We start from the raw sequence: 24,572 nt of genomic DNA on the forward strand, positions 1-24,572 counted from the left end.
TTTTTCTTAAATGTATTGACCATGGCGAATGTCTACATACGTTTAATTAGTATGACGTAGATCAGTGTCTCCCAACCTTTTTCAGTTACTGTACCCCCAAAATGTTTTTGCACTGCTTTCAGTACCCCTGAAGTACCCCCTCAAGTGGAAACCACTGACGTAGATTATTATGAATTTATTGGTCTACTTCCGGCATCCTGGCCGTGGTAAATGGTTGTGACCAATCGCATTCGAAAACTACTATCGCTATAGAAACTGCCCCAAACACATTTTTCAGTTGCTAGGCAACATGTGTTTATCTGGATAGCAAATGAGATAGTTGAAACGCGAAACGTTTCTACAAGCTTCAAAGTAAAACAACAAAGAAAAGGGTGCAGTTTAAATGAAATATGGCTGGAGACGCACAAGATATTCCACGGCTTGAGCTGGAAGCTGTAATTGGGTTCAATGGTAATGCCCAAAGTTCCTATTGTGTTTAGCTAGCCAATTAAGTTAGCTGGTAACTTACTGTTCTGTAACCAGCTAGCTAGCTGTACTGACTGAAGGTTTCTAGCTAACTACTGTTTATTTCCCTGGTGGTGTGCTGCACTTGCAGCTGGTCAGTTTATGAAAAATATTTAGACATTTACTCAAATCTCTATACTTCATGCTTGTTTACCTTGATGTTGTGCTCCGACAACAAGACAGTCAGGCTAAATTATTCATAATCACATCACAATTTTTTCTAGTCTACTACTGTAACGCATGTCTTTCCTTACCCTTGTTGGATAGGACATGTCTTTTCTGGCCTTAGAGTGCACCCGGACAGAGAACACATAATTTATCCTCTGGGTTGCACTGTTATTCTGAAGAGCCTGAAAGATGGCAAACAGGAGTTCCTCCACGGACACACCAACAATGTCTCCTGTGTCACCGTGTCCAAAAGTGGACGCTACATTGCTTCTGGTCAGGTCACCTTCATGGGCTTCAAGGTAAACCATTGACGGTTAACAATTACCCTGTTATTAAGAGAGCTGTTATAGGTAACCACTTGAGACGGACAAATTGAGACAGGGAGGGAGAGGCTACAGTTAATGTGTAGCATACTGTAGAAAACACAATAATAGCATAAGATAATTGAGTTTATTAACATGTTGTACGAGGTTCCAGGCTGATTTGATCATTTGGGATTACGAGAAAAGAGCAATCCACGCTAGATTTCAGCTCCACAAAGCTAAAGTGGAGGGACTTGCCTTCTCTCCCCGTGACAAGTACCTTGTTTCCCTGGGAGGACAGGATGATGGGAGGTAATTCTTTATCTCAAGAAGTGTGTCTGATTTAACGTACGGGCAACCTTGTCTAGCAGGTCCCATTATTATAAGATAAGCCTGTTTTTGGATTATTACTTTACACTTTAAAACCATTTGTGGATTTTCCTACTGAATGTTTTCTCAATGGCTTGTTTTTATCAGCATTGTGGTGTGGAACATTGAAAACAAAGAGGCCATCTGTGGGAGTCCGGCCTCAGCCCACAGTGCAGGCCACTGCCTCACCATCGAGTACTCCAATCACAGCGACGACATCTTCATCTCCGCCGGGAAGTCAGTGACTTGCAGCGAAACTCAGGGTTTCTTTTAGAATAGTTGTAAATCCCAATGTGTTTACATTTGACCTGAACACAATGCAGAATTATAAAAGGAGTAGTTTTGAAGTGTTATTTATACCGTCTACGACGTGATATGTTGTTTCCCTCTAGTGGCACGGTGCGTGTTTGGGAGCTAGACCTTCCCAACAGGAAGATCCGGCCTACGGAATGCCAGACAGGACAGCTGAAGAGGATTGTCAAGTGCATTGAGGTGAGCCAGACCACAGGAAGCGATACACAAGAGTAGTGCTTAAGCACAGACAATACCCCTAGGCTGCAGTCTGCTCTTAATTTGGGCAGCGCATCCGGCAAATGTTAAATAGCTGAATGTTGAGCTGCAGATGTGAGAAGCATCTAAATTAGCCCTGGACAATTGCAATGTGCAATATTGCAAACTTCAACTGCAAGATAAACAGATAAATTTTTTGCCTGTATTGCGTTGTCTATGTCCAATTACACACCAGTTGCTTCGAATCCTGAATGCGGATTGGCCGATAGCCTTGGTATGTGAGACTGTATACCATAGATTTGACTCTGCAATGCGTCATGCCTAAGAACAGCTCTTAGCCGTGCTATGTTATCTGTATAACCTACCCCCTCATGCCTTATTGCTTAATTAGTAGGATACACTTGCACTCTCTTGGCATAATGGGGAGCTTCATCTGTTACCGGGGTCAAGGGGGTACATATTTATTGTCTTTGTCCTTAGGTGAATCAGTGCCACTGGAAAGTTAAAGACAATAATGTTATTCTCAATTCTTCCCTTTTTAAAGATTAAATGGTTGTTTTCATGAAATGGTCAGCTTACATTTTCATTGTCAGCTTACATTTCAAGATGTTTGTGTATAGCCTACCGCCTTTCAGGGTTTCTTGGGTGTTGTACAACAGCTGCCATATATCGCCCATGGTAATCTCATCAAGAAAAATAGCTATCAACCACTTTTAGGGTTTCTTGGACCAAATGTGAGGCCTCTGTTACATCATGAATTGTTTAGTGTTTCCTCCGGGCTGAGGCTCTGCCCTTGGAAATCGTAATGGGTTTGAAAACTTGAGGAAAGAATTTACCATTCAATAGATATGTCTTGGACTATATCAAAGAAAACCTAAAGATGGATGCCTATATTCTAATACAACGGTCCATGGGAAATGTGTGCTGTTTTATTGTTCACATTTATAATGCCTTATCCTGTGTTAAATGATTCAGTGTGATTAAACACATGTACTTAAATATGTCAGGCATTTATGCTGTATTTCCGCTGGGTAATGTTGAACCAGGTACATTGTCTCTGTCCCAGCCACACAGCAGTTACTACCTACAATCTTATCTCAAAGTGGTGCAGGTAGGAATGTAAGGCTTACTTCTAAGTTGGCTCGATTGCATTTGTAGATCCCAGGGGACGACAGTGTCTTCTACTGTGGGACCACCAGTGGTGACATCATGAAAGTTAACCTGAAGACCTGCCTTCTCAGCAGTTGTGGACCAATAAAACAGAAGTTCAGCAAGGTGGGTCATTCTTGTGCCTAGAATGACATCCCGGTGTTTGGATCTCTGAGATGCCACTGCATTTGAATAATATGTTACGGCTGACTCTGTTTTTTGTGGCGCAGGGTGTGAACACAATGAGGGTGTTGAAGTCTGGGGACGTCCTGGTGGGTTCAGGGGATGGTATGTTCACTCTGTGCTCCGGATCTAACTTCAAAACCATCAAGTAAGCACCACAGGTTGACAGAAGATATAACATGTTATCGTTTAGGCCTGGGCTGAGTTTAGTTTTTTTTTTTTAAAGCTGTGTGTAGAAGTAAAGATATGATCTCAACGCAGTATTCTGCCTTTCATCTTAACCTGATAGGAAGGTTCAGTTGGAGGGGGGGGTGACGTCCATCGCTGTCAGAGGAGAGGGCCACCAGTTCTTTGCGGGGACGGAGGCGGCTCAGATATATCGTTTTGGCTGTACTGACTTTAAAGAGGAGCTGATTTCCACCAGCCACAACAGTGCCGTCAAAGATGTGGCGTTTCCTTTGTGAGTGACACTCTTCAAAATGTACACACATACTGAAAGACAGTAATGATGAAAGAGTCACATTACCATACTGTCATACATTTCTTATAGGAGGACATTTTAACACAGTACATGGGTCTATTACATCTAGCTCTGACTTTGCATTCACTTCTCATTTGTATCCACTAGAGGGTGATATTTGTCCTTTGAGTTTAACCTGTGGTTAAACTCAATAATGGCATCTTCAATCATGAATTTCCATGAAGATGTTCCGTATCCCGATCTGTCTCTCCCAGTGGCTCGTCTGAACTGTTTGCCACGTGCTCCAAGGATGACATCAGAGTGTGGCACGCCGAGACGTGCAAGGAGCTGCTGCGTATCTCCGTCCCCAACATGACCTGCAACGCCCTGGACTTCATGACTGACGGACGGAGCATCATAAGTGGTGGGCAGGGACCAACAGGCGTTGGGCTGACTTCCAATAGAAATGTAGCATTGTCGATCATTTAGCCTTTAACACACCTAAGTGCAGATAGGAGATCACAGATTGAGTTCATGAACACAGAACGCGCTAGCTGCACAGCGCTGTAATGTAAGCCCTGTTTTAGTACTTATTTAATGTATTCACGGTAGCCTGGTTGCTGGTTATGTTGTGCTATATATGTGAGTTCTTGTCACGCCATAGATCTATCTTCTCAGCTCATTATTGTCTCAGTATAGGAATGCCTGAACTATTCCCATCTAACGGCATTTTCCTCATCCACGTCTTACAGCCTGGAACGACGGGAAGATCCGTGTGTTCGGCCCGGAGACCGGCAGAGCCTTACTGGTCATCCACAGCGCCCACAGCATGGGCGTGACGGCCATCGCTGGCACCAGGAGCTGCACGAGGATTGTTAGCGGAGGGGGAGAGGGACAGGTGAGGAAATGGGTCACCCCGGCGTGGCACAGGACACCTACCGATGAACAGCCCCCCGGAATGAATCAGCCAGCATTCACAGTAGAATCCTCACTCGTGTGACCACTGCACGCTACGGAAATCCGTCATAAACACCTCCTTTTCCTCCACGGAAAGTTATTACGGTTTGTGTGTGTGTGTGTGTGTGTGTGTGTGTGGCTGTCCCTCCCTGGCCTGTCGCAGGTGCGCGTGTGGGAGCTGCTGCAGGGTTACTACCGGCTCGTTGAAACCATGAAGGAGCACAAAGCCACTGTCACCTGCATCAAGATCAAGAGCAACGACAAGGAGTGTGTCACCGCCAGCTCAGACGGTGCCTGTATCATCTGGGACTTGGTGTGAGTTCCAGTGCACGTTTGTGGTCTCATAAACACACACACACACACACACACAAATAATATCTCACATGCACATTTATAATAGGGTTGTGTCTGGTGTGTGTTTAAGCATAGCCACTTTCTCACTAATCGAATCGTTTTGTTGTTCTTTTACCTCAGAACCTTTTGTGGAATATGCACATTGGCAAACATGTTGAATCTTTGCTAGGGCAGCCTCTTCCACAGCCTCCATCTTCATGACCTCACTCCAAGAGAGAATGTCAAACATACCAAGGTTGAATAGTAATGTCTAAGCTCTTCAACTTTTCCACCCACTTGCCAGCAATGTTTAATATATATCCAAAATAGCTGCATGTTTGTGACGAATATACACTGTGATCTCAAAGAAGTAATATCTGCGAAACAGCATGTCTTTGATTTCACGCTCCTCTCTGGAGGAGATCTGAACTTCATCAGCAACCTATGGTACTGGGTTTGGAGACCATGTGTGGGCTGGGAAACATTGGCAAAGCCATTTCAGCCACTTGATAGATACAATGACATTAACAGCACTCCGCGGGCAGCCTGTTTTTATGCCAAAACTGAGTGGGATTGGTTTAGCTGCTTCCCACAGATAACTTCAAAAAAGAGACTCCACACACATACAGTATCCACATAAGGCTGAGGTAGTTATATTTCCTCTAGGGCATTAATCATTACAAGACGTGCTAAAGTATTAGAGTCATCGCTAAAGTGCCAGTACACAGTGTAAAACCTGTGGATTCATGCTTGAAGTAATCAATGCCTGTTTCTAGGCATAGAACATTCTCTTTTATGCACTGTCTGACTATCTACCTGCCCTGTCTGACTGTATGCCTTTTGTTTTATGTGCGGGAATACTTGAACCCATTAGCTGGTGTCATATGAGGGCAAGCAGGTGTTTCCTAATCGCCACAGAGGGTAAGATGGAGACGCCCCTCCATGGATCTTCTTGAACACAGTTTTTTTTGGGGGTATTCTGTGTATAAGTGCACTTTCCATGAGTCAGGTACTTTTCTATTAATCTAGTAAGGCATTCAAAATATACATGATGGCATGGGAGGACTGTAGCTGTGTGGTCTCGTAAGTCTCGTAACACCATCTGATCCGCTTGGCTTCTGTTTGAGAGGTAAGACACAAGGTTATCTACCCGCTCAAGGGTGAAATTACATGTCTCTGGGAAAAGGTCTGGTTGTACCATTTCCATGGTTTCCCACCAAGGGGGTCTGGTCAGTGGAACAGGAATAGATGGGCCCTGACATTTGTCAGGATAGTACTTCTGTGTACTGTTAGTCAGGGAGGTCGCTGTCTTTTTCGCAGGTTAATCAATGCGTGCAGGGCACTTCCTCAGGATCCGTGCAGTGTGTTTCTGGAGTGGGGTTTCAGAAGATCTCCGGTCCTGATGTTTATGCAGGAAAGACACCTGTCTACAGTATAACCCTGATCAGAATAGCTGCATCTATGGTCCATTCCCTGGTCCCCAGGAGAGATAAACCTCGTTTTCTCTTGGAATAAATGTCTGAAGCCTATCTCCTGTGTCTGGAATTGTTTCCATTCATACTGTAACATCGGAAGCTTGCGCGCTGAGCGAAATCTGGCCAAGTATCTTCGCTCGCTAGGGGAACGGGCGCTGGCTCGTGGGTGTGCCGTTGTTTACAGAGTCGACCGGTGAGCTGAGCTGTTCTAAAACACATTATAAACCGTGTGGTTTGATTCGTTCCCTGTTGCTCAATCACAACGCTGCGGAAAGGCACATCTGCACCAGAAAGCCTCCAAAACACAAGTGTCCTTTTCCTGCGTTAACGATGGCAGATGCAACTGGATGTGCTTGAGTTTTGTCAGGAAATACATGATCGTGAGCGCACACACCAGCACTTATATTATCCCTACCTGGCTTCGTTTACCCTGTTTCATCACACATGATTACTACTACACGTCAGTCTGCCATTCACATCGCTCTCCTTCATCCACCCTCCTCTTCACTCTCTCCTTTCCCCCACTCTCTCCCTCAACAATCCCCCCGCTTCTGTTTTGCTCTCTTCCTCACGTCCTCCTCTTCTTGCTGCAGGCGTTTTGTGAGGAATCAGATGGTCCTGGCCAACACCCTGTTCAGAAGTGTCTGCTACCACCCGGAGGAGTACCAGATCATTACCAGTGGTACCGACAGAAAGGTTTGGACACGGATAGACTCTGGGCCCTTATTAGGTCCGGACTAACTGGCACAAAAAACTGTAGCTGACTGTTGATTTATTTGTTCTGTGTATTTGCCCGTCATAGAAACGGCATCCCAAGAACTCACATGAAATCTGTGTTGCCACCATAGAATTGAAATGCCTTACAGCACGGCACGATAGGCCACTACAGTATGGCAATAAGATTGCCGGCTGTAAGCAACGGTTTGCATGGCTTGATTACTTATGTAAGGTCGGAGGTTTACAGTAGGCTCTCTTGAGTATGCGCTTTAATGTTCCCCCATCAAGCTTTGTAGACTAATAAGACCCATATTGTTGGCTCAACAGCAAGCTGTGAGGTGAGGACAAGCAGTACTGATTAGCTAGCACTGCAAGTGCGCCCAGACTGAGAAAAAAGAGCGATTGGAGAAGGTGGTGGTGGTGGGGGGGGGGGGGGAGTTAGAATAAGAGCGCTCTGGCTTTTGCGTCTTCCTGCGGATGCGATGGTTGTCTGCCATCCGAGTGCCCACGTGCCAGATTCACCATCTGCTAGCCCCAGGACACAGGCTCTCTCTGTCTGGGGTGAGCGAGCAACAACACACCAACACACACCACGGGATGGAATTCACACTTCACTCTGAACACATCCGGTTTCCGAGTTTCCGAGAGAAAAATAGAAAGAGAGAGGAAGAGAGAGAGAGAGAGAGAGAGCGTAGTAGCCTATATGAGACAGTAATTTATACATGTATACTATATTTATATACTAAATTATATTTATATATAAAATATAGATAGATAGAGAGCGTGAGAGCGGGGAATAGAGAAACAGAGGGAAAGAGTGAGAGATAGATGGGGTGGTATGAAGCAACCCCTTGGCTCAGAGTTCAGTGGGTGGTAGATGGTCTTCGGGGACAGCTTCACACTCTTTACTCTGTCAGTTGGAGGGATGGACTTACATCAGCCAGCTAGTGGTTTTGTTCGACTATAGGGTCAGCCAGGAGCCTCTTGCGAGGACGACCCCGGACTCGTTTGTCCCCCGGATTCTTCGGTTTGTGTTGCAGGGCCAACAGCGTATTGGGATTGGCAGATGTTCCCCTTACCCACTGTGTCACGTCGGTGAGAGAGGTTTGGGATGTACACTCAGTGATCTCCTTAACAGCCAAACGTGTGTCTGCAACTCAGTCTTATAACACATGTAGACACGGTCAAGAGGATTGTTGTCAGACCAAACGTTAGAATGTGGTATACTTGTTGGTACAAGATGTGGTGGTTCCAGCCTCTCAGAAACAGCTGAGTTATTTATGCACTACAGGCGCATGATCACCAAAACTATATGATTGAAGGCTGGAGAAACTTAGCCTTCACTGATGAATCTTTGATTTCTGCAGCAACGTGCAGCTCCAGTAGGACAATGCACCGTGTCACAAAGCACATATCATCTCAACCTGGATCCATAAACATGCCAGTGCCTTTAATTAACTTCAGTGGCCTGCGCAGTCCTCAGACCTCAATCAAATTGAGCACATTTGGGATGAGGTAAAACGAGAGGTTTTCATGGTGACCAAAAATCTGAAAGACCTGCGTGATGCTATCGAGTCTGCACGATCAAACATCCCTTAGGAATGTTTCCAGCACCTTTTTGAATGCATGCAATGGAGAATTCAGGCTGTTTGGTTATGTTCTCACACTCACAAACTAAGAAGTGTACTCCTTCGAAGAGAGAGTGCTCCTGAATGTCCAAGCTTTGTTTGACTAATGTCTTTGAGACGTCCAATTCAAAGAGGAGGTTTGCAGTTTGCTTGGTGAGGGGTGCGTGTGAAACGGATTGGCGTGGTTAAAATACACGGCTGAGTGCAGAAACCGTAATAAATGGAACGCCCCCTCACAGCAGTTGAGACGGTCTAAACAGTGTACAGCACTTCCTAGGTGGGTTACAGTGTCTCAGCATATAGGCCAACTGCACAAAACATAAGATAATGTTACACAACAGAGTGCACTACCTAAATCTTGGCACAAACTACTACTTATTGTGCCATCGTTGCCGGAACTATATATATCACCTAACACACATCGTAAGCATACACACAAGACTGATAATGTTATCTTAAATTGTATATCAATACATTGTAATGGTTGTAGGACTACAGAAAGAAAGGACTTATGAAATCTGAAGCTATACTCTGTCCAGTTAAATTAAAGTCAAGCAATGCTAGGAGCAGTGTAGCCATAGAAATCCAAGCATTTAATACATTGTGATGGTCAGATTTACCACGTCCGAACAAAAATAAATAGGCCTAAATAAAAGGAGTATTATTAGCTACTATGCAAACATTAGCCAAGGATAGGTCTGCAATAGAGTGAAAATGTGTTCTTTGCAGAGCCCTGAAGAATTCAGTACTTTGTCATGTTTTTATATTCTTTGTGAAAGGTTTAACCATCCTTTCGATGTTAGCACTAGCCCCACTTGGCTTGTTGGGTGTAAATCATTTCTTGTGGCCGTTGCCATGGACGGCGGCCAGGTTCCACAGTGGATGGGAGGGAACGCAGATGGGTGAGGGTGAATCGACCACTCTCACACAGACACCATTGGTCTTTAGAAAGCCCTTCGTGACACCAGGAGAGGGGAGGGGTCACGAATATAAACTGAATCTGAACCCATTCCCAACATTACACAGCCGAACCACAAGTGTTTTGTCTGCCACTGGTCTAACCCTACTCCCTCCTCTTTTTTCCTCAGTACATATGATTGCCATTCATTTTTATAACGCAGTCTTTGTAATTGCATTTCTTAATAAGCCCTGTGTGTCAGCTTATATTTACCATTCATAATTCGCTTATTACAATTCGTTCACAGAGTAGGCCAAAGGTTCAGTGCCACTTGCAAAGGCTGAAAGTCCAAAATTTTTCAAATAGCTTGTAAGCAAAAAGTCACATTATCTTTATTTTCAAAATTTCAGAGTTATATTTTGTACTTAAATATAATTTAGGAATGTAATTTTGAAAATGATTGCATAAGATTCAGATAATGCAGGCTAGTTGCTGCTTGTGCACGTACCATGTAATATATAATAGTATACATGCTATTGAATAAGTACAAGGTTTTACATTTACTGGTAAAACTAAATATGCTACTAGTAAAAATGAGAATAGAAATAAGTACTTGTTTCATTGAAATTATGGATAATTCCAGGGAGTAAATGTTCAAATGAAAAAATTTAATCAATTAGATAGCATCTAACCATTAAAGTAAATTTCATTAGTATACGTTTTACTAGTATATTACCAGTTCTTATTGAAGAAGTACTAGTATCTAATCAAATTGTTCTAGTTCAACATTAGAATACACTTGTGTTACTATGTCTGGCCAGCCACACCGTAGCTGGTTATCAGTTGAATATTAGGCTTGTGTGTTCTGCATGGCCGGGTAACCTGAGTGGGCATACTGCTGGTTTTTAAATGTGAAAACTCTCCACCAGTCTGTTGCATGGTTTGCGCATAAACAAACATCAAGCTATTTCTTGAGATATTCAATATTCACTAATTGTCCAGTTTATTTGGTACTCCATCCTGTTAGATAATGATTTGCTCCTACAGACAATGAGTCACTTGGCTTGCTATAAAACGCAGACAAGCATTGATGCATTCAGTTGCTGTTTGGTTCAGTAAAAGAATGGGAACAAACGAGTGACCCAAACCCCTTTGACTATATTGTCGTGCCCGGCTTGCCGGGATCTCAGCCTACTCTGCTTTTTCATGGAACAGTGTCTAGGGTTTACTGAGAATGGTGCATCAAACAGAAAACATTCAGTAAACATTCAGTAATTCAGCCATAGTCCTTGGGCTGAAAACCGATTGCTGTTGAGAGGGGTCAAAGGAGAATGTCAGGAATCGTGCAAACTAACATGCACAAATGGGAAATAGTGGCTGTGGACAACAGTGGTTGGCAAAACGTAATCTTGTAAAGTACAACTTGTCGGTCCTTGTGACGAATGGGCTATGAAATCAGACAACCACATCAGGTTGAATACACTCATCAACGAAAATCAAGAAGCGAGTCAACTGGGCATGTTCGCCATCAGTGGACAGTTGAGGAGTTGAAAAACATTGCCTGGTCAGAAATATCCCAGTTCAGTTGACTTGAGTGGTCTGTTAGGGAATGTATCACAATCCGGTCTGTAGCATCTGCATGATACCATCACTGGAGCTCTAGACCAACATCCCTGTGGAATGTGAACAATGCCTTGTAGAATCTATGCCCCGAACAATTTAGACTGTTCTAGAGGCAAAGGTGTCTGACACGGAATTAGATGGGTGTGTCCCAAAAGAATTGTCCCCTGAGTGTATTTCCTGCTTGTATTTTACATGTGTGGCCTGTATTATGAAGGGCTGTTTGTTACACCCCATCAAACATGGTGAAGTTAGAAATAGGACAAATAGAAATAGCCTACTGCTTAGAGTGCTTATTCCGATTTGTCCTATCATTGCAGGAGAATGCTAGTTTTGAACGCCTTGTCTGTCTCCTTAGGCCATATAGGCTATTTATGGAATGTTTGTTCAAACACCCTCAGGGTTTATATTTCTGACGTTTTAATCTGGGATGTTTAGAAATATGATGCAGGAGATGTGGGCTACATTATTAGGTTGATCAAATCGCAGCAGCTTGAGAAAACGAGAAGGGAGGGAAGAATTCGGCATCAGTTAAGAAAAGTTAGGGTGGTGAGCTTCATCTTGCCTACCGTATAGGGAATAAATGCATGAACTGAACGTGACCTGCACATGTGCAGCAGCTATTGGTTCTTTAGTGAAATACATACTCTGTTAAGGTCAAAGGAATCACTGATAATGCTGCAACTTTTTAAATACTAACAAGTCAAGTTTCAGGTATAACATGTTAAACAAATTGAAAATCATTCATAAAGTGCCGGCAGGCAAACCTTGGATGATTCTAATTATTTTCCAAAATCATATAGAGAAACATGATGTATATGAAATGTGTATTTATTGGGCATCATTTCAACCATATATCTTCACAGTGGGTGTTGTTCTGAAAAACAAAAACATAACTAATGGATGCATGCAAAGAACGTTGAGCCTTTTGATTTCAGTTGAATCCCACTGAAAAAGATCTGTCCTCACTACTTTGTTTCACTGCTCTCTTACAAAAAAAATTCCATTAAGTATTACTAGTATTTGTTGTTGTGGTCTTTTTTATGACCTGACGGAAATATCCTGCGGCTCTTGAGCTGGACTATTTCACTGAGTATCTTTTTTCATTTATTTTATACTTAAAACCATAAATTAAGTTTTTTTGCCATTTGTTTCTTTTCAATCCTATTATAACTAACATTTCTTGATATGTCTTTGTGAGATTACATTTCCTCAGTCCCATGATACATTAGCATTGTGTTTGTGGTTTTGTGCTGAGCGCTGGAATCCAGTCTAAGAAGCTAATCTCATTAATGCTATTCTGAGCTATTTCATGTAACTTGAGTAATTTATTTTCACTAATAGTGGGCTTTTTGCTTGTTACAACCTTTTGAGTAATTAATTTACTATGGGCCGGTTTCACAGACACAGATTAATCCTAGTCTAGGACAAAAAAAAAAGCTCAATGGAGTTTTCTTTTGTACTGGATTTTTTAGTTCTTGTCTAGGTTTAATCCGTGTCTGTGAAACTGGCCCTATATATATTTTTTTTTTCATTTATAGCCTCTTTTCTCCCAGTTACAAGTAGTCTTGTCACAGCAACCTCAAGCATGCACAGGATGTTTTAAAAGCAGGACACGTGTCCTCTGAGGCATATCCGCCAAGCCATTCTTACAACATTACCTGCTCAACCTGGAATCTATGTGGGACTAATGCGCTTGGAGGACAATAATTACATTTAGCTTGCAGGCACCCGGCCTACAAGAGGGTGTCACTGAAGCACAATTGTCTTTTATTCATTTAATACTTTTTTTTCAATTCAGAGGGTTATTACTATATTTACTCATTGATGATTACTTGGTACTTTTTGTAAATCAGGCCCATTGTGCATATAAAAATGCATTACATTTTAGGCCCAATCATTTCGGCCACTTCTCTTCAGTTTAAAACACAGTATCCTTAATATGTAGTGCCAGTCAGTCGGGCTGCCAGTGTCCTCCTTGATGCCTAATGAAGCAACTCAAAAGCTGTAGTCTATTCAAGATTTTAATGATGAAATCTGTCCTCTCACATCCCTTCGTTAGTTTGGATATGTAATAAGCTTTGTCTTAAAAATAACAAGAAAAGCCCTTCACTCGTGCTTGTGCGCGCGTGTGTGTGGAGCAATTGTGGCATTACTGTACGACTATAAATAAACTTCATATAACAATTGTGCCTTTAAGAGCCCCAAGTCTGACAGCTGCAAACCCTCGGGACGATTAACTCTCATTTAGAGTCACAAGCATCTTGTTTTAACTGCTGCAGGCGTAAGACAACTTGAGAGACTCATCGGCCCATTTACATATAGAGGAATAATGAGGATAGATAATTCAGTGAGGCACTGGTTTTACTACGAATGAAGACAAGACATACAACCCCATTTCTCAAAAAGTTGGGACACTGCGTAAAATGTAAATATAAACAGAATGCACTCATGTGCAAATCATTTAAATCCTATTTGCAATAGAAAATAGTACAAAGACAACATATCAAATTTTATTATATGCCCTCTTTTAATTTGATTCCAGCAACACATTTCAAAAAAGTTGGGACAGAGGCAACAAGTTTTTTAATGCTAAGAAACTAAACCTGGTGGAATATCACACAACTAATTAGATCAATTGGCAACAGGACAGTAACATGATTGGGTATTAAAAAAATAATTCCTGAGAGGATGGGGAGGGGTTCACCACTCTGTGAAAGACTGCATGGGCAAATATTGCAACAATTTAAGAATATCGTTTCTCAGCAAACATTTCAAAGAGTCAGAGAATCCAGAGAAATCTCTGTTTACAAGGGACAAGGTCGAAAACTAATATTGGATGGCTGTGATCTTTGGGCCCTCATCCAGCACTGCATTAAAAACAGACACAATTCTGTGGTGGAAATCACTGCATGGCCTCAGAAACGCTTCTGAAAACCATTGTCTGTGAACACAGTATGTCACTGCATCCACAAATGCAAGTTAAAAGTCTACCATGCAAAGAAGAAACCAGACATTATGAAACAAAAAATATGACAAAGGAGACCCCGAACTGTTGAGCAGCTGAAATCCTGTAGCATGAATGGAAATACGTTTCACTTTCAAAACTAGAGCAGTTGGTCTCCTCCAGTTCCCCAACGCTTACAGAGTGTTGTTAAAGAAAGAGGTGATGCAACACAGTGGTAAACATGCCCTTGTCCCAACTTTTTTGAAATGTGTTGCTGACATCAAATTATAAATGGGCATATATTTTTCAAAAAACTGTACAATTTCTCAGTTTCAACATTTGATAATGTCTTTGTACTCTCATCAACTAAATATAGGGATAAATGATTTGCGCATCATTTGCATTTTACGCACTGTACCAACTTTTTTGGAAATTGTACGTGGAGTGACATTCCCTGCTTACTATGTAACTAGGATTAATTGTAATTTAATAAACTATTATAAGACTGCCCAAATGGAACATGCAAATGCTCCAAACTATGGTAGAACCCAAAAGTACTGTGTCAAAAATGTATGGATATGTTTAAAAAGAGCCTTTATTATTCAATAATTCAGTGACGTGTTGCATGTGCATGTGATTTTACCTGAATGTGACTGTGGTCCACTTCTCCAGATTGGTTACTGGGAGGTTTATGATGGCTCAGCCATCAGAGAACTGGAGGGCTCCCTGTCCGGGGCCATCAACGGCATGCATATCTCACAGGACGGACAGCACTTTGTCACTGGTACAGTACCACTTTACATTGGTTTTGTTGGGCGAAGCTACTTCTACCCCCACCTCTTTTTGCTAATGGAAATTGGCATAGCTCAAAAAGATCTGGGGCTAGTTCACTGTGGACGAACATAAATCAGCAGCAGCAGACGGCCTACCCATGAAATGTTTTCTGTACACCTGTAAACAGCTCAGGTGTATCACGAAGAACATTTATTCGAATGTGACTTCTTCCAGTGTGAGGTGGGATTCATGTTTGTGCTCTTTGCCATAGAAATGTGCAAAGCATATCCGAGTGTGTCTGTTCCTCCCTACCTAAGTTGGAGACGAGAAGCTTGTGCTCTTTGCCATAGAAATGTGCAAATTATATCCGAGTGTGTCTGTCCTTCCCCTACCTAAGGTGGAGATGAGAAGCTGGTGAAGGTGTGGGACTACTCAGAGGGCGTGGTTACTCACGTAGGGTTGGGCCACAGCGGCAGCGTCACCAGTGTGAAGATCTGCTACAACAACCGGAGCATCGTAAGCATCAGTGCCGACGGGGCTGTGCTCCGATGGAGGTACCCCCATCCTTCCTCTTCCTAGAGTACCTCCTGGAGACTTTTGGAGAGGGAGCGGGTCAAACCACATGATCCACAAACTGACCTATGACCCCACACACTAAGTGACCTTTGAAATTATCGACTTGACCCTACCCAAATGCACACATGTCCTCAAACCAAACAGCCTGGTGAACATTGTATGAACACTACTCTCATTGTCAGAGCTATTTCTCCTTTAATGAAAATAAATTGATTCAATTGAGATTTGTGGGATGTTCACATAAACTTGTATTACTAAATTATTTCTGCATTGTTATAATTTGGTATTTGCCACACTGTAATAGCATACTGTGTCTACTATCTTGGTAGACGCATGTGTTCTAATATTCATGGAATTACAAAAATGAATTGATCAAGGGACTCTTAACCTCATCAATGCAAAGCTGGATATTGTGGTTACAGGAATTTATGAAGATAACCATCGGCTCATTATAACCTTGAATAGCAGTCTCTCTGATCTTCTATGAGAAGAACAGAATTGATTGTCATCCCCTTTTTCCTATTAAAAAGCCAAACATGTATAAATGCTACACAGTACATTAAATGCATATTTCACTGTGATATGACTGTCTTAAATGTGTTGCGTGTCGTAAAGAGAACGAGAGACGACGGGGCCTAGATTCACAGGCACCTAAGCACACCACGGCTGTCAGCTAATTCATCACTGGAGATTCCCTCGAGATTTCTGGTGTTGAGAAGAGGAAGTATGGCGGTGGTTTGGTGTGTGGGACTAGTGAGCCTCTTCAGATGCCTCCCTCTTTCCAAACTCATACTCCTCTCGATTCCTCAGAACTCAATAATTAATAGTTATCCTACTAGTCCGCGATCCACAAAGTCTGAGAAAACCTGCAGTATGCTATGGCCGGACCCAGTCAGCAAAACAGCCTTCACCCAGTTTGATAGAATACTGTATGTCTTTCCAGCCCAATGCCCACACCCACACACACACTTGTGAGCACATGCACACAGACTCTCACTAACACACGCACAGACACAGAACACTCTGGAGGCCATGCTACATCTAGTATGTGTGTCTTTAGACATAAGACATAAGATGAGGAGCATAGGCCTGTGCGGTTGATTCATAGCAGTGGTTTAGAACGAGGCTTCAGACTCAAAATGTCTCAGACAGACAAGACTCTCGGTTGCAGTATAGTAATATTTAAAATTATGAAGAAGTTGTATGACAATATGAATATTATGAGTATGCCTGAGTAAATCAGCACATCTGGATCACTAAATCCAATCTTTGCTCTTGGCGAGCTGTGAAATTAAAACCAAAACTGATTATGAATATCAGCACTGCTTCTGCACATTGTAGTACAACTTATGCAGTGTGGTATTAAGACCATATGTCCTGTCTTGACCTACCATTTGATTATTTCACGTTTGTGTCCCCAGATTGCAGAAAGGTAGCCTGACTACACTGTTTTAGGAAATTATGTTTGATAGGCATTAAATAAGAGGATTAGATGGCACAAGTCCTGTCTTTTACACAGGTTGCTTTCACAAAGTAACCCCATTCTGATATTTTTAACACATTCACACCTTTTGACCATTCACATCTGATCATTTCAAATGAAAAAATGTTCAGGGCTGATCAGATCGGTCAAAATGAATAAAAGATTTGGGCTGGCCATGTAAACGCAGCCTTATGGTGTGCCATCACCAGACCAAACATTCTCAGCCTAAAACAGTAGGGGGCTCCTACACACATCTCAAAAATATCATTATTTATATTATTTATTTCAGACCAGTTATAACAGAGCACAGCTAGCCTAGTAGCCTACTATCGCCAATAACTGATGGCAGCTAAAAAGGAGAAACAATGTGCAGAACACTGAACCTTCTATTGCTCAATACAAAATAAATGTTGTTACAGTGGGTGCTTTTATACGCACAAAATGCCTGTACCGCTTATCATTCATCTAAATGTAGGCAAATACACTTGTTGCTTGTTCAGGATGTCAATTAGCCTAGTACATCCGCTTCACATTCCTGTCCCTTTCAATAGAAACTAAACCAGGCTAATACGATTCATAGTAGGAGGGCGGGAATAATGCACACTATCCACCAAACAGAAACTCACTCCATCACTGAGTATACGGAGTGGCGAGGGAGGGAGAGAAAAGACCGCGAGCGTTATGAGCTCGAGCACTATGTCAACGGCGAGGAAATGAGCCTCACAACCACAGAGGACTGAAGAACCATGGAGTTTAAGGCAACTCACCTTACACACTGGTTACAGGTGCCGGTCGTAACACTATTTTAGCAGCTAAACAGCTTTGTGACAAGAACGCGCAGAGGACTGGCAGGAATTACCGGAATGTCTGGGGGACATCGTTAATCATGTGCCTTGGCAACGTGTCGGTGCCACCTCAGTATCTATTAGCGGAGACCGAGGAGGTTTCGAGAGGAGGAGGGGTACGAACAGACAGGTAGGAGACCATTGCTTTCGCCGTTGTTTCGTTTTCATTACTTGCTACCTAATCCAACAACCATGGATAACCACAAGGAGAATAAGGTGCGGAAACAGTCCATGAAAACCAAATCGACAAAGCGTCATGAGAAGAAATACAAAGCCGGGAAGCTTTTCAGAAGAAAATCGATGAAGTCCGTTGGGAATTTTATGAACAGGATACTGAAAACTTTGGGAACTTTGGCACACTTTGGCGACGTCGAGCCACCTGACGCCGAGGATGACGATGGGGGCTTCAGAGACAGCGCCACTTGCACGCTCAGTACAAACTCAGGGAATTTGAATAAAGATGAACTTCAGGTCTCAAGGGAGATTATGGTGAAGAAAAGCCCCTCTACGTTGTCTTCTCATGGATCTATAAAAGATAGGCTGTCGTGGTGCTATGGCGACAAAACTCCCGGTGTGCTTGGATTGAAGAATCATGGAAACACCTGTTTCATGAATGCGGTTGTTCAGTGCCTCAGTAATACAGACCTACTGGCTGAATATCTTGGGTTAGAACAATACAAATCGGATTTGTGTCAGGGTAGAGTAAACGGAATTGTAAAAAGCGAGGACGCACAATATGCCAGAGGTGAGGTTACCACTCAGTTGGCATCCTTGGTGCGGGCGCTTTGGACCTTCGAATATACGCCTCAGTTGTCCGTGGAATTTAAGGTAAGTCTGGTATGGAAATACGCAACTCATTATTAATTCCCAATATGTCGTTTAGTTCATTTTCACACACTTGTTTCAGTTGCGGCTTCTGCGCGACTCACATCACGTGAGCACACATTTCAAACCCTCCGTGGTTTCCAGCGCAGCACTCGCTTATTTCTAAGAGGATTTGGATGTGCAATTTAAAAAAATAAAATAATGTAACACATCCTACATTTTACGTAAGACCGTTTACATAGTAATTAGTGTTGGCGGCTATGTCAACGGTCAGACAGACACGACAGTTCTTACATTCCATTTCCGTGTAAGCAGACAGGTATGCTAGTGTTTCAGGGGAGGAGCCTGGGGCAACGGTCAAAACAGGTGAGCCGTGTAGACCTGTCTAGCAATACAGGTAGTTTCAAAACTGACATGCTTGGCATTCTTTTTAGTGTGATGTGGTCCAACTCTGGTATAAATTACATTACCTAATGTTCATAGACAACAGACACATTTGCAAACTAATCAGCTGTTTGTGTGTGTGTTTGTCTGTGTGACTCCCACCTGCCGTAAACCCAACACTTATGCGGTAGCCTTTTTAGCATTCCCTTGGATGTCCTTGCCGTGTGGGGTGGAGTAGTCCTTCTCATGGAGGAAACGGCGGTGGAACTCTCCTCTGCACTGAATTCACCAAATGCTAATGAGAGTGAGCCAGACCAAATCAACACAGCAGCCAGGGACTGGTGGGAAAGCAGGCCAGAGTTCCAGACAGCTGGTCTTGCACAGGTGTCTGTCTGGTCCAGTGATATGAATATGTACATCTGGCCTGGCTCCACAGGGATGCCTGCCCATGTTCGGTCATCCAGTAGCACGGTGTCCCGAAGCCTAGTCGATCCTGCACCTGGATGAATTACATTGCCTACTTTAATTTTCTGGAACTTTGGCACTATTGCACATATACTAGATACTACTAAATAACTGCATTAGCATGTAAGGGAAAAAACATAGCAAAGTGAGATACCTTTTTGAGTTTGTACATTAAGCTTTGTGTGCACGAACCCTTGAAAGATTTGCACACATGTGGGTGAAAGGTTATGTTCACATCTACCAAATAATCAACTGCCCACTGTATTTTCAGCTTATTCATTCTTATTCGTTCTCTACTCTTGCTGCAGTTATAAGGAGAGCATTGACTGATTGGCACTGATTTCTAAATGTGTCCTTCTGGGATCAGATAAGGACATTGACGGCTTCAGCAGTACAGACCAATGCATTTAGCCAGGGAAAGGAAGAGATGATGAAGACCCCCTACTGAGCTAGCTTCACCGGTGCATTCAGAGAGTGCAGTAGCGAGCTCCAAAACTCAGAGAGGAAGAAAAAAAACACCCACCGATCCATTACTCACATCCCCTTATCTTGTTTTGGGAAGGATTCTGCCCAGGAGGGATTCTTTGACAGGTGATTGTTATTGTCAATGTCAGTATGCTTTTAAAGAGCACTAGGAGAAGCACTGGTCTGGTAAACAAGTTCAACGCCGACTGATCGAGTGAAGATAAAAGTTGACTCGCGGAGCGCTTCCCTTCCCACACTTTTCTTGGCGAGCGTGGTGGTGGTTGTATCATGTGTCTCTCCGTGACTCCCATGTAGGTGGTGGTGGGTGTGAGTGGGAGTCACGTCGGATGTTTTGGAGTGCAGGAAGCCTTGGTGGCACAGCATCGATGCTCATGTTTGTGCTTTCTTTATCTGTTCTCAAGACCTACAGTACCCACTTACATACACCTTTCCTCTTTCAATATTTGCCTTTCAACTCAGAAATTTACTTGAGTTACAATTACTGGTTGATGACATGTCAGTTTTTTCTCTCCTGCACTACACACGCACACACACACACACACAAAACAGCGTTTCAGTGACACAACCGTTAGAAACAGCATGCCTCCTCATGACTCAGTAAGCCGGGTGCTAGCTACTAATTTATTATACCTAAACAGCTTGGACAAAATGTGGTATAATGAAAAACAGCCAGAAAGAAATATGTTGGTGGGATGCAGTGCGATTTAAGCACATTTCCCATATTTTACACCACATGATTTATGGTCTAGGTTCAACAACGAGGGAAGACGAATCAATCTCAAGTAGTCTGGGCTGTATGACCACCCCATCATGTGGAAGGGGGTGGGAACGATAGACTTTCCACTTTATCTCAGTGAAGGGAATGCCACAAAAACTGTAAAAGGAGAAGTCTGCAATATTTACAGCTATTGGTCATTTTAATTAACAGCCGTTGATTCTTGAAGAATACAACAAATGCATTGAGCTTTGTACAACTTTCTGCACCATAATTAAAATTACAGTATCGTTCATTTCATTGTTAGGCATTACTATGACCCCAATCTATAGGTGGAAAATGAAGCGGACATTTCTAGCCTTTGGATGTTTCTATGCCACAGCTTCCTCATGATACAAGGTTGAAATAAGTAAATGAACAGCTCAAGCCCTCATTCTTAACACACAATGGCCCATTTACTGTCCAAGTCATACTGTAGAGTCCGCCTCCCAAATGTCACATTATGGCCCACATAGTCCAGTTCAAAAGTGGTACACTTTTTAGGGAATATATGTCTGTATAGGACACACATATAAGTGTTTACATGTAAGTAATTTAGCAGATGCGACTTACGGTACTGAGTGCATACATTTTCATATTCGGAATTTTACGTGGTCTTGCCATAATAAATAGTGGTTGGAGTTGAACACATGAGCCTTTTTTCTAACAACCAAACTGTTACATCCTCTGCCGTCACAAATAGCCATTTACATTTTTCAGTCCTCTGAAGGTGAACTCACATACAATATAAACTCAGATTAATCAGGATTGAACAGTTGGATGAGTTTTCGGTCATCAATTTTGACAGGGGCGTCCGGCATGGAGAGTCAGGAGACGGGGAAGGGCATTGAGGCTTGGCAGCCGGGGCAGCAGTGAGTGAGCTGAGGTTTGTGTTTCTCTTGCCCCGACCAGAGGAGAAAAGGGGGGGAGGCTCCGCTGGGAATGGTGAGTGACAGGAATGGAGAGATGGAGAGGGAGGGAGAGGATGGAGAGGGAGGGAGAGAGAGAGGATGGAGAGTGAGGGAGGGAGGGAGGGAGAGAGAGAGGATGGGAAGGAGTTAGGGGTTTTAGGAAAAGTTAGGAGGAAGAGGCATTAGTGAGTGCAGGAAATTGATTGGGTGAGGGAGGGAACGAAGGGGGGGGAGGGGTGAAGAGGTTGGGGGAGGTGTTAAGTGACAACCTGTCAGTGTCTGATCAGTCACCTAATCAGCGACGTGAGAGTAGCACCAGCCTGCAACACAAGGCTGCTTGGCTGCATAAAAATTAAATGTCAGTGATGACTGTGATGAATATCACCCTGGCTCATTCCAGCTGGGCAGAAACACCTGTGGGGGGGCAGGGAGCGTGTGTGGGTCAACACCAATATCTCTAAAGCTTAGTTAATGTTGTAATCAGGCTGGGACTGTGTGTTGGTCAACATCAATACCTCTGAAGCTTCTGTAATGTTGTAATCAGGCTGGGACTGTTGTGATTTTCAGGGCAATGCGAACGTTTTTGATGGTCGTATGTCTAGTATACTCAACCACACAACGTTATTGTACCTCTACGATACTACATAGGGGTGTGATAAAAAAAAAAGACAGCAACAGCATAAAAAAAAATTGTAATGATTGTAACTAAACAAAGTAATTGTGGAGTATTTGCCTGACTAGATATATAAAAAAATAATATTGTTTATTTATATATATATATATATATATATATATTATTATATATATTATTATTATTTTTATTAATATGATTTTTAGATAGACATAGTGGGGAAAGACAAGAGGAGTGTTTTTCTGAAAGAGCAGTGGGCTTTTTGGGACTTGAACCTGCTCTAGAGTAACACGTGCTCCGTAGACACTAGCCCAGACTGAGGAACGCCACAGGCCACAGTATTTACATAATATTTATTTGGAGTGTGTCTGAGCATGTGTGTGTCTTTGTACAAATGTGTGCGTGTGCGTAAATCTGTTGGCATGACGTATCTGGTCGTACAGGTCAAGTCTGATGGCTTGCAGATAGAAACTGTCTCGTAGCATCTTAGAATGAGACCCTAAGCTTCAGTATAGTCCCAGTCTGATGGTAAATGAGAGTGTGAATGCGAATGAGGGTGTGAATGTTTGTTGATAAAATGTCTTGTCACGTTAGGGACTAGGCTTGCTGTTCAGCCCTCCTGACAAGGTTGATGATCCATGACAAATCCTTGGCTGTGTGGACACAGAGAAACTTAAAACTGCTGACTCCCTCTGCTGTTTCTCCGTTGATGTGGACTGTTTTCCTCCTCTGCTTCCGAAAGTCAACAATTAAAGTTTGAGGGAGACGTTGTTGTCCTGGAGCCACAATTCAAATTTGCTTCTCTTCTCCCCGTAGGCTGACTCGTTGTAGTTGGTTACCACGTCTACAGCCGTGGTGTCATCAGCCAAACTCGATGATGGGAGTTGGTGTTGTGCAGAGCCACACAGTTATGGGTTAACAACACTAATACTCAGTGAGGAGGAAGAGGAGGAGGAGGGGTTATAGCCAGTCCTCACAGCCGGAAGACAGCTTATCAGAGAATCCAGTATCCAGTTGCACAGTGTGGCATGCAGGCAGTGATGACGAGTTTGGAGGGAACAGTAGTGTTGAACAGTAAATTAGAAGCATTCTCACATAGGTGTGCTGAGGCTGTGGGCATAGCAAGGAAAGTAGCATCCTCTGCCGATCTGTTGTGACTGCGTCCAATGATTCGGTCGATCTGCTTTGATATGAGCCATGTCATGCCTTTATGATGACAGGGGTGAATGTGGCGGAGAAAGTCATTAGGACCATGTTTCCTTGAGCAGCGGGAGAAGCGTGTTCTTTCTGAAGCAAGTGGGAACTATAAACTGTGACAGGAACAGGTTGGAGATGTCTGTAAAAGACAGCCGCCAGCTGGTTGGCATACACTCTGAAGACCAGACATGGGATGCCATCTGGACTTCCAGTTTTGTAAGTGTTCACTCTTCTGCGAGAGTCCCTCATGTCGGCCTCGAAAAGCTAGAGCACCTGGTCATCTGAAGCTGCAGAAGCTCTCCTATTCGGCTCATGGGGTCTGCCTCAAAGCACTGATAGAATGTGTTGAGCTCGTCTGAGAGGAAGGCATTGGTTGACATTATGCAGCTGGAGTTACCTTTGTGCTGGCATGTATTCCTTGCTACTTGGATTGCTAGTCTGAGACAACCATATTGGGTTTTTTAAGCCTGCAAGAACACAAATCAGTAGATCAGCTTTTAACACAATGTGTGTAGTCGTTAGCGATTATGGTAATGCAATAGTAGAGGAAAGGTTCTTGATTAAATGTCAATTTGCCAAGTAGCCTGTGCTTCCCTGGCAGAAAGGCATCTGGATTTACCCCAAATGCCTAAATGTTTTGACTTTTTCCCAACCGCAGGTGGTCTTCAGATGTGGTTTTAGTGTTATTGTGAACTTACGGTGAGGTCCAATGTTGTTGTTTTTCTATCAAAAAAAAATATTTCTAGAGAAAAAATATAATAACACACAAGTGGGATACGGAATCAAAGGTAAATAATAAGCCTTGGGCTTATGTATGTAGCTGTTGGTAATTTCCCAATTAAATAGCTGTGTTCGCTACATAGTGAATTAACAATTTCTGGAAATGTTATTTGCTTTAGAACACAGACTACAGTGGCCTCAAGGTGCACATTATTTGCGAGGTCATCATGACCATTCAATAGGGCATTGAAGGCCATAGCAGCCGATGCCGCCAGGAAAGTCGAGGTCTGGTCATAAATCC

At 43.0% G+C, this 24,572-nt stretch overlaps 2 protein-coding genes across 4 annotated transcripts in view; both read left to right on the forward strand.

Moving 5' to 3' along the window:
* Positions 1-296: 296 nt before the first annotated feature.
* cfap52 (cilia and flagella associated protein 52) lies at positions 297-15,815 on the forward strand. Its single transcript, XM_010872982.4, has 14 exons — positions 297-450; positions 772-971; positions 1,150-1,286; positions 1,452-1,580; positions 1,736-1,835; positions 3,012-3,128; positions 3,233-3,333; positions 3,475-3,645; positions 3,921-4,069; positions 4,398-4,543; positions 4,766-4,917; positions 7,004-7,106; positions 14,893-15,004; positions 15,392-15,815. The coding sequence occupies exons 1-14, from the start codon at positions 390-392 to the stop codon at positions 15,571-15,573; spliced, it is 1,860 nt and encodes a 619-aa protein (XP_010871284.2). The 5' UTR covers positions 297-389; the 3' UTR covers positions 15,574-15,815.
* A 1,869-nt stretch (positions 15,816-17,684) lies between these two features.
* The window catches only part of usp43a (ubiquitin specific peptidase 43a), a 92,524-nt gene continuing 85,636 nt past the window's right edge, over positions 17,685-24,572 (forward strand). For 2 of the 3 annotated variants that reach the window (XM_010872980.3, XM_010872981.3), the window contains exon 1: positions 17,685-18,726. In XM_010872980.3, the coding sequence (XP_010871282.2) occupies positions 18,091-18,726 (636 nt within the window). In that variant the 5' untranslated portion in view covers positions 17,685-18,090. The remainder of the gene's footprint in view (positions 18,727-24,572) is intronic. The other variant, XM_034294401.1, reaches the window with a different exon arrangement.

Source organism: Esox lucius, chromosome 9 (assembly GCF_011004845.1).
Source record: "Esox lucius isolate fEsoLuc1 chromosome 9, fEsoLuc1.pri, whole genome shotgun sequence".
In the NCBI taxonomy this organism is placed as follows: domain Eukaryota; kingdom Metazoa; phylum Chordata; class Actinopteri; order Esociformes; family Esocidae; genus Esox; species Esox lucius.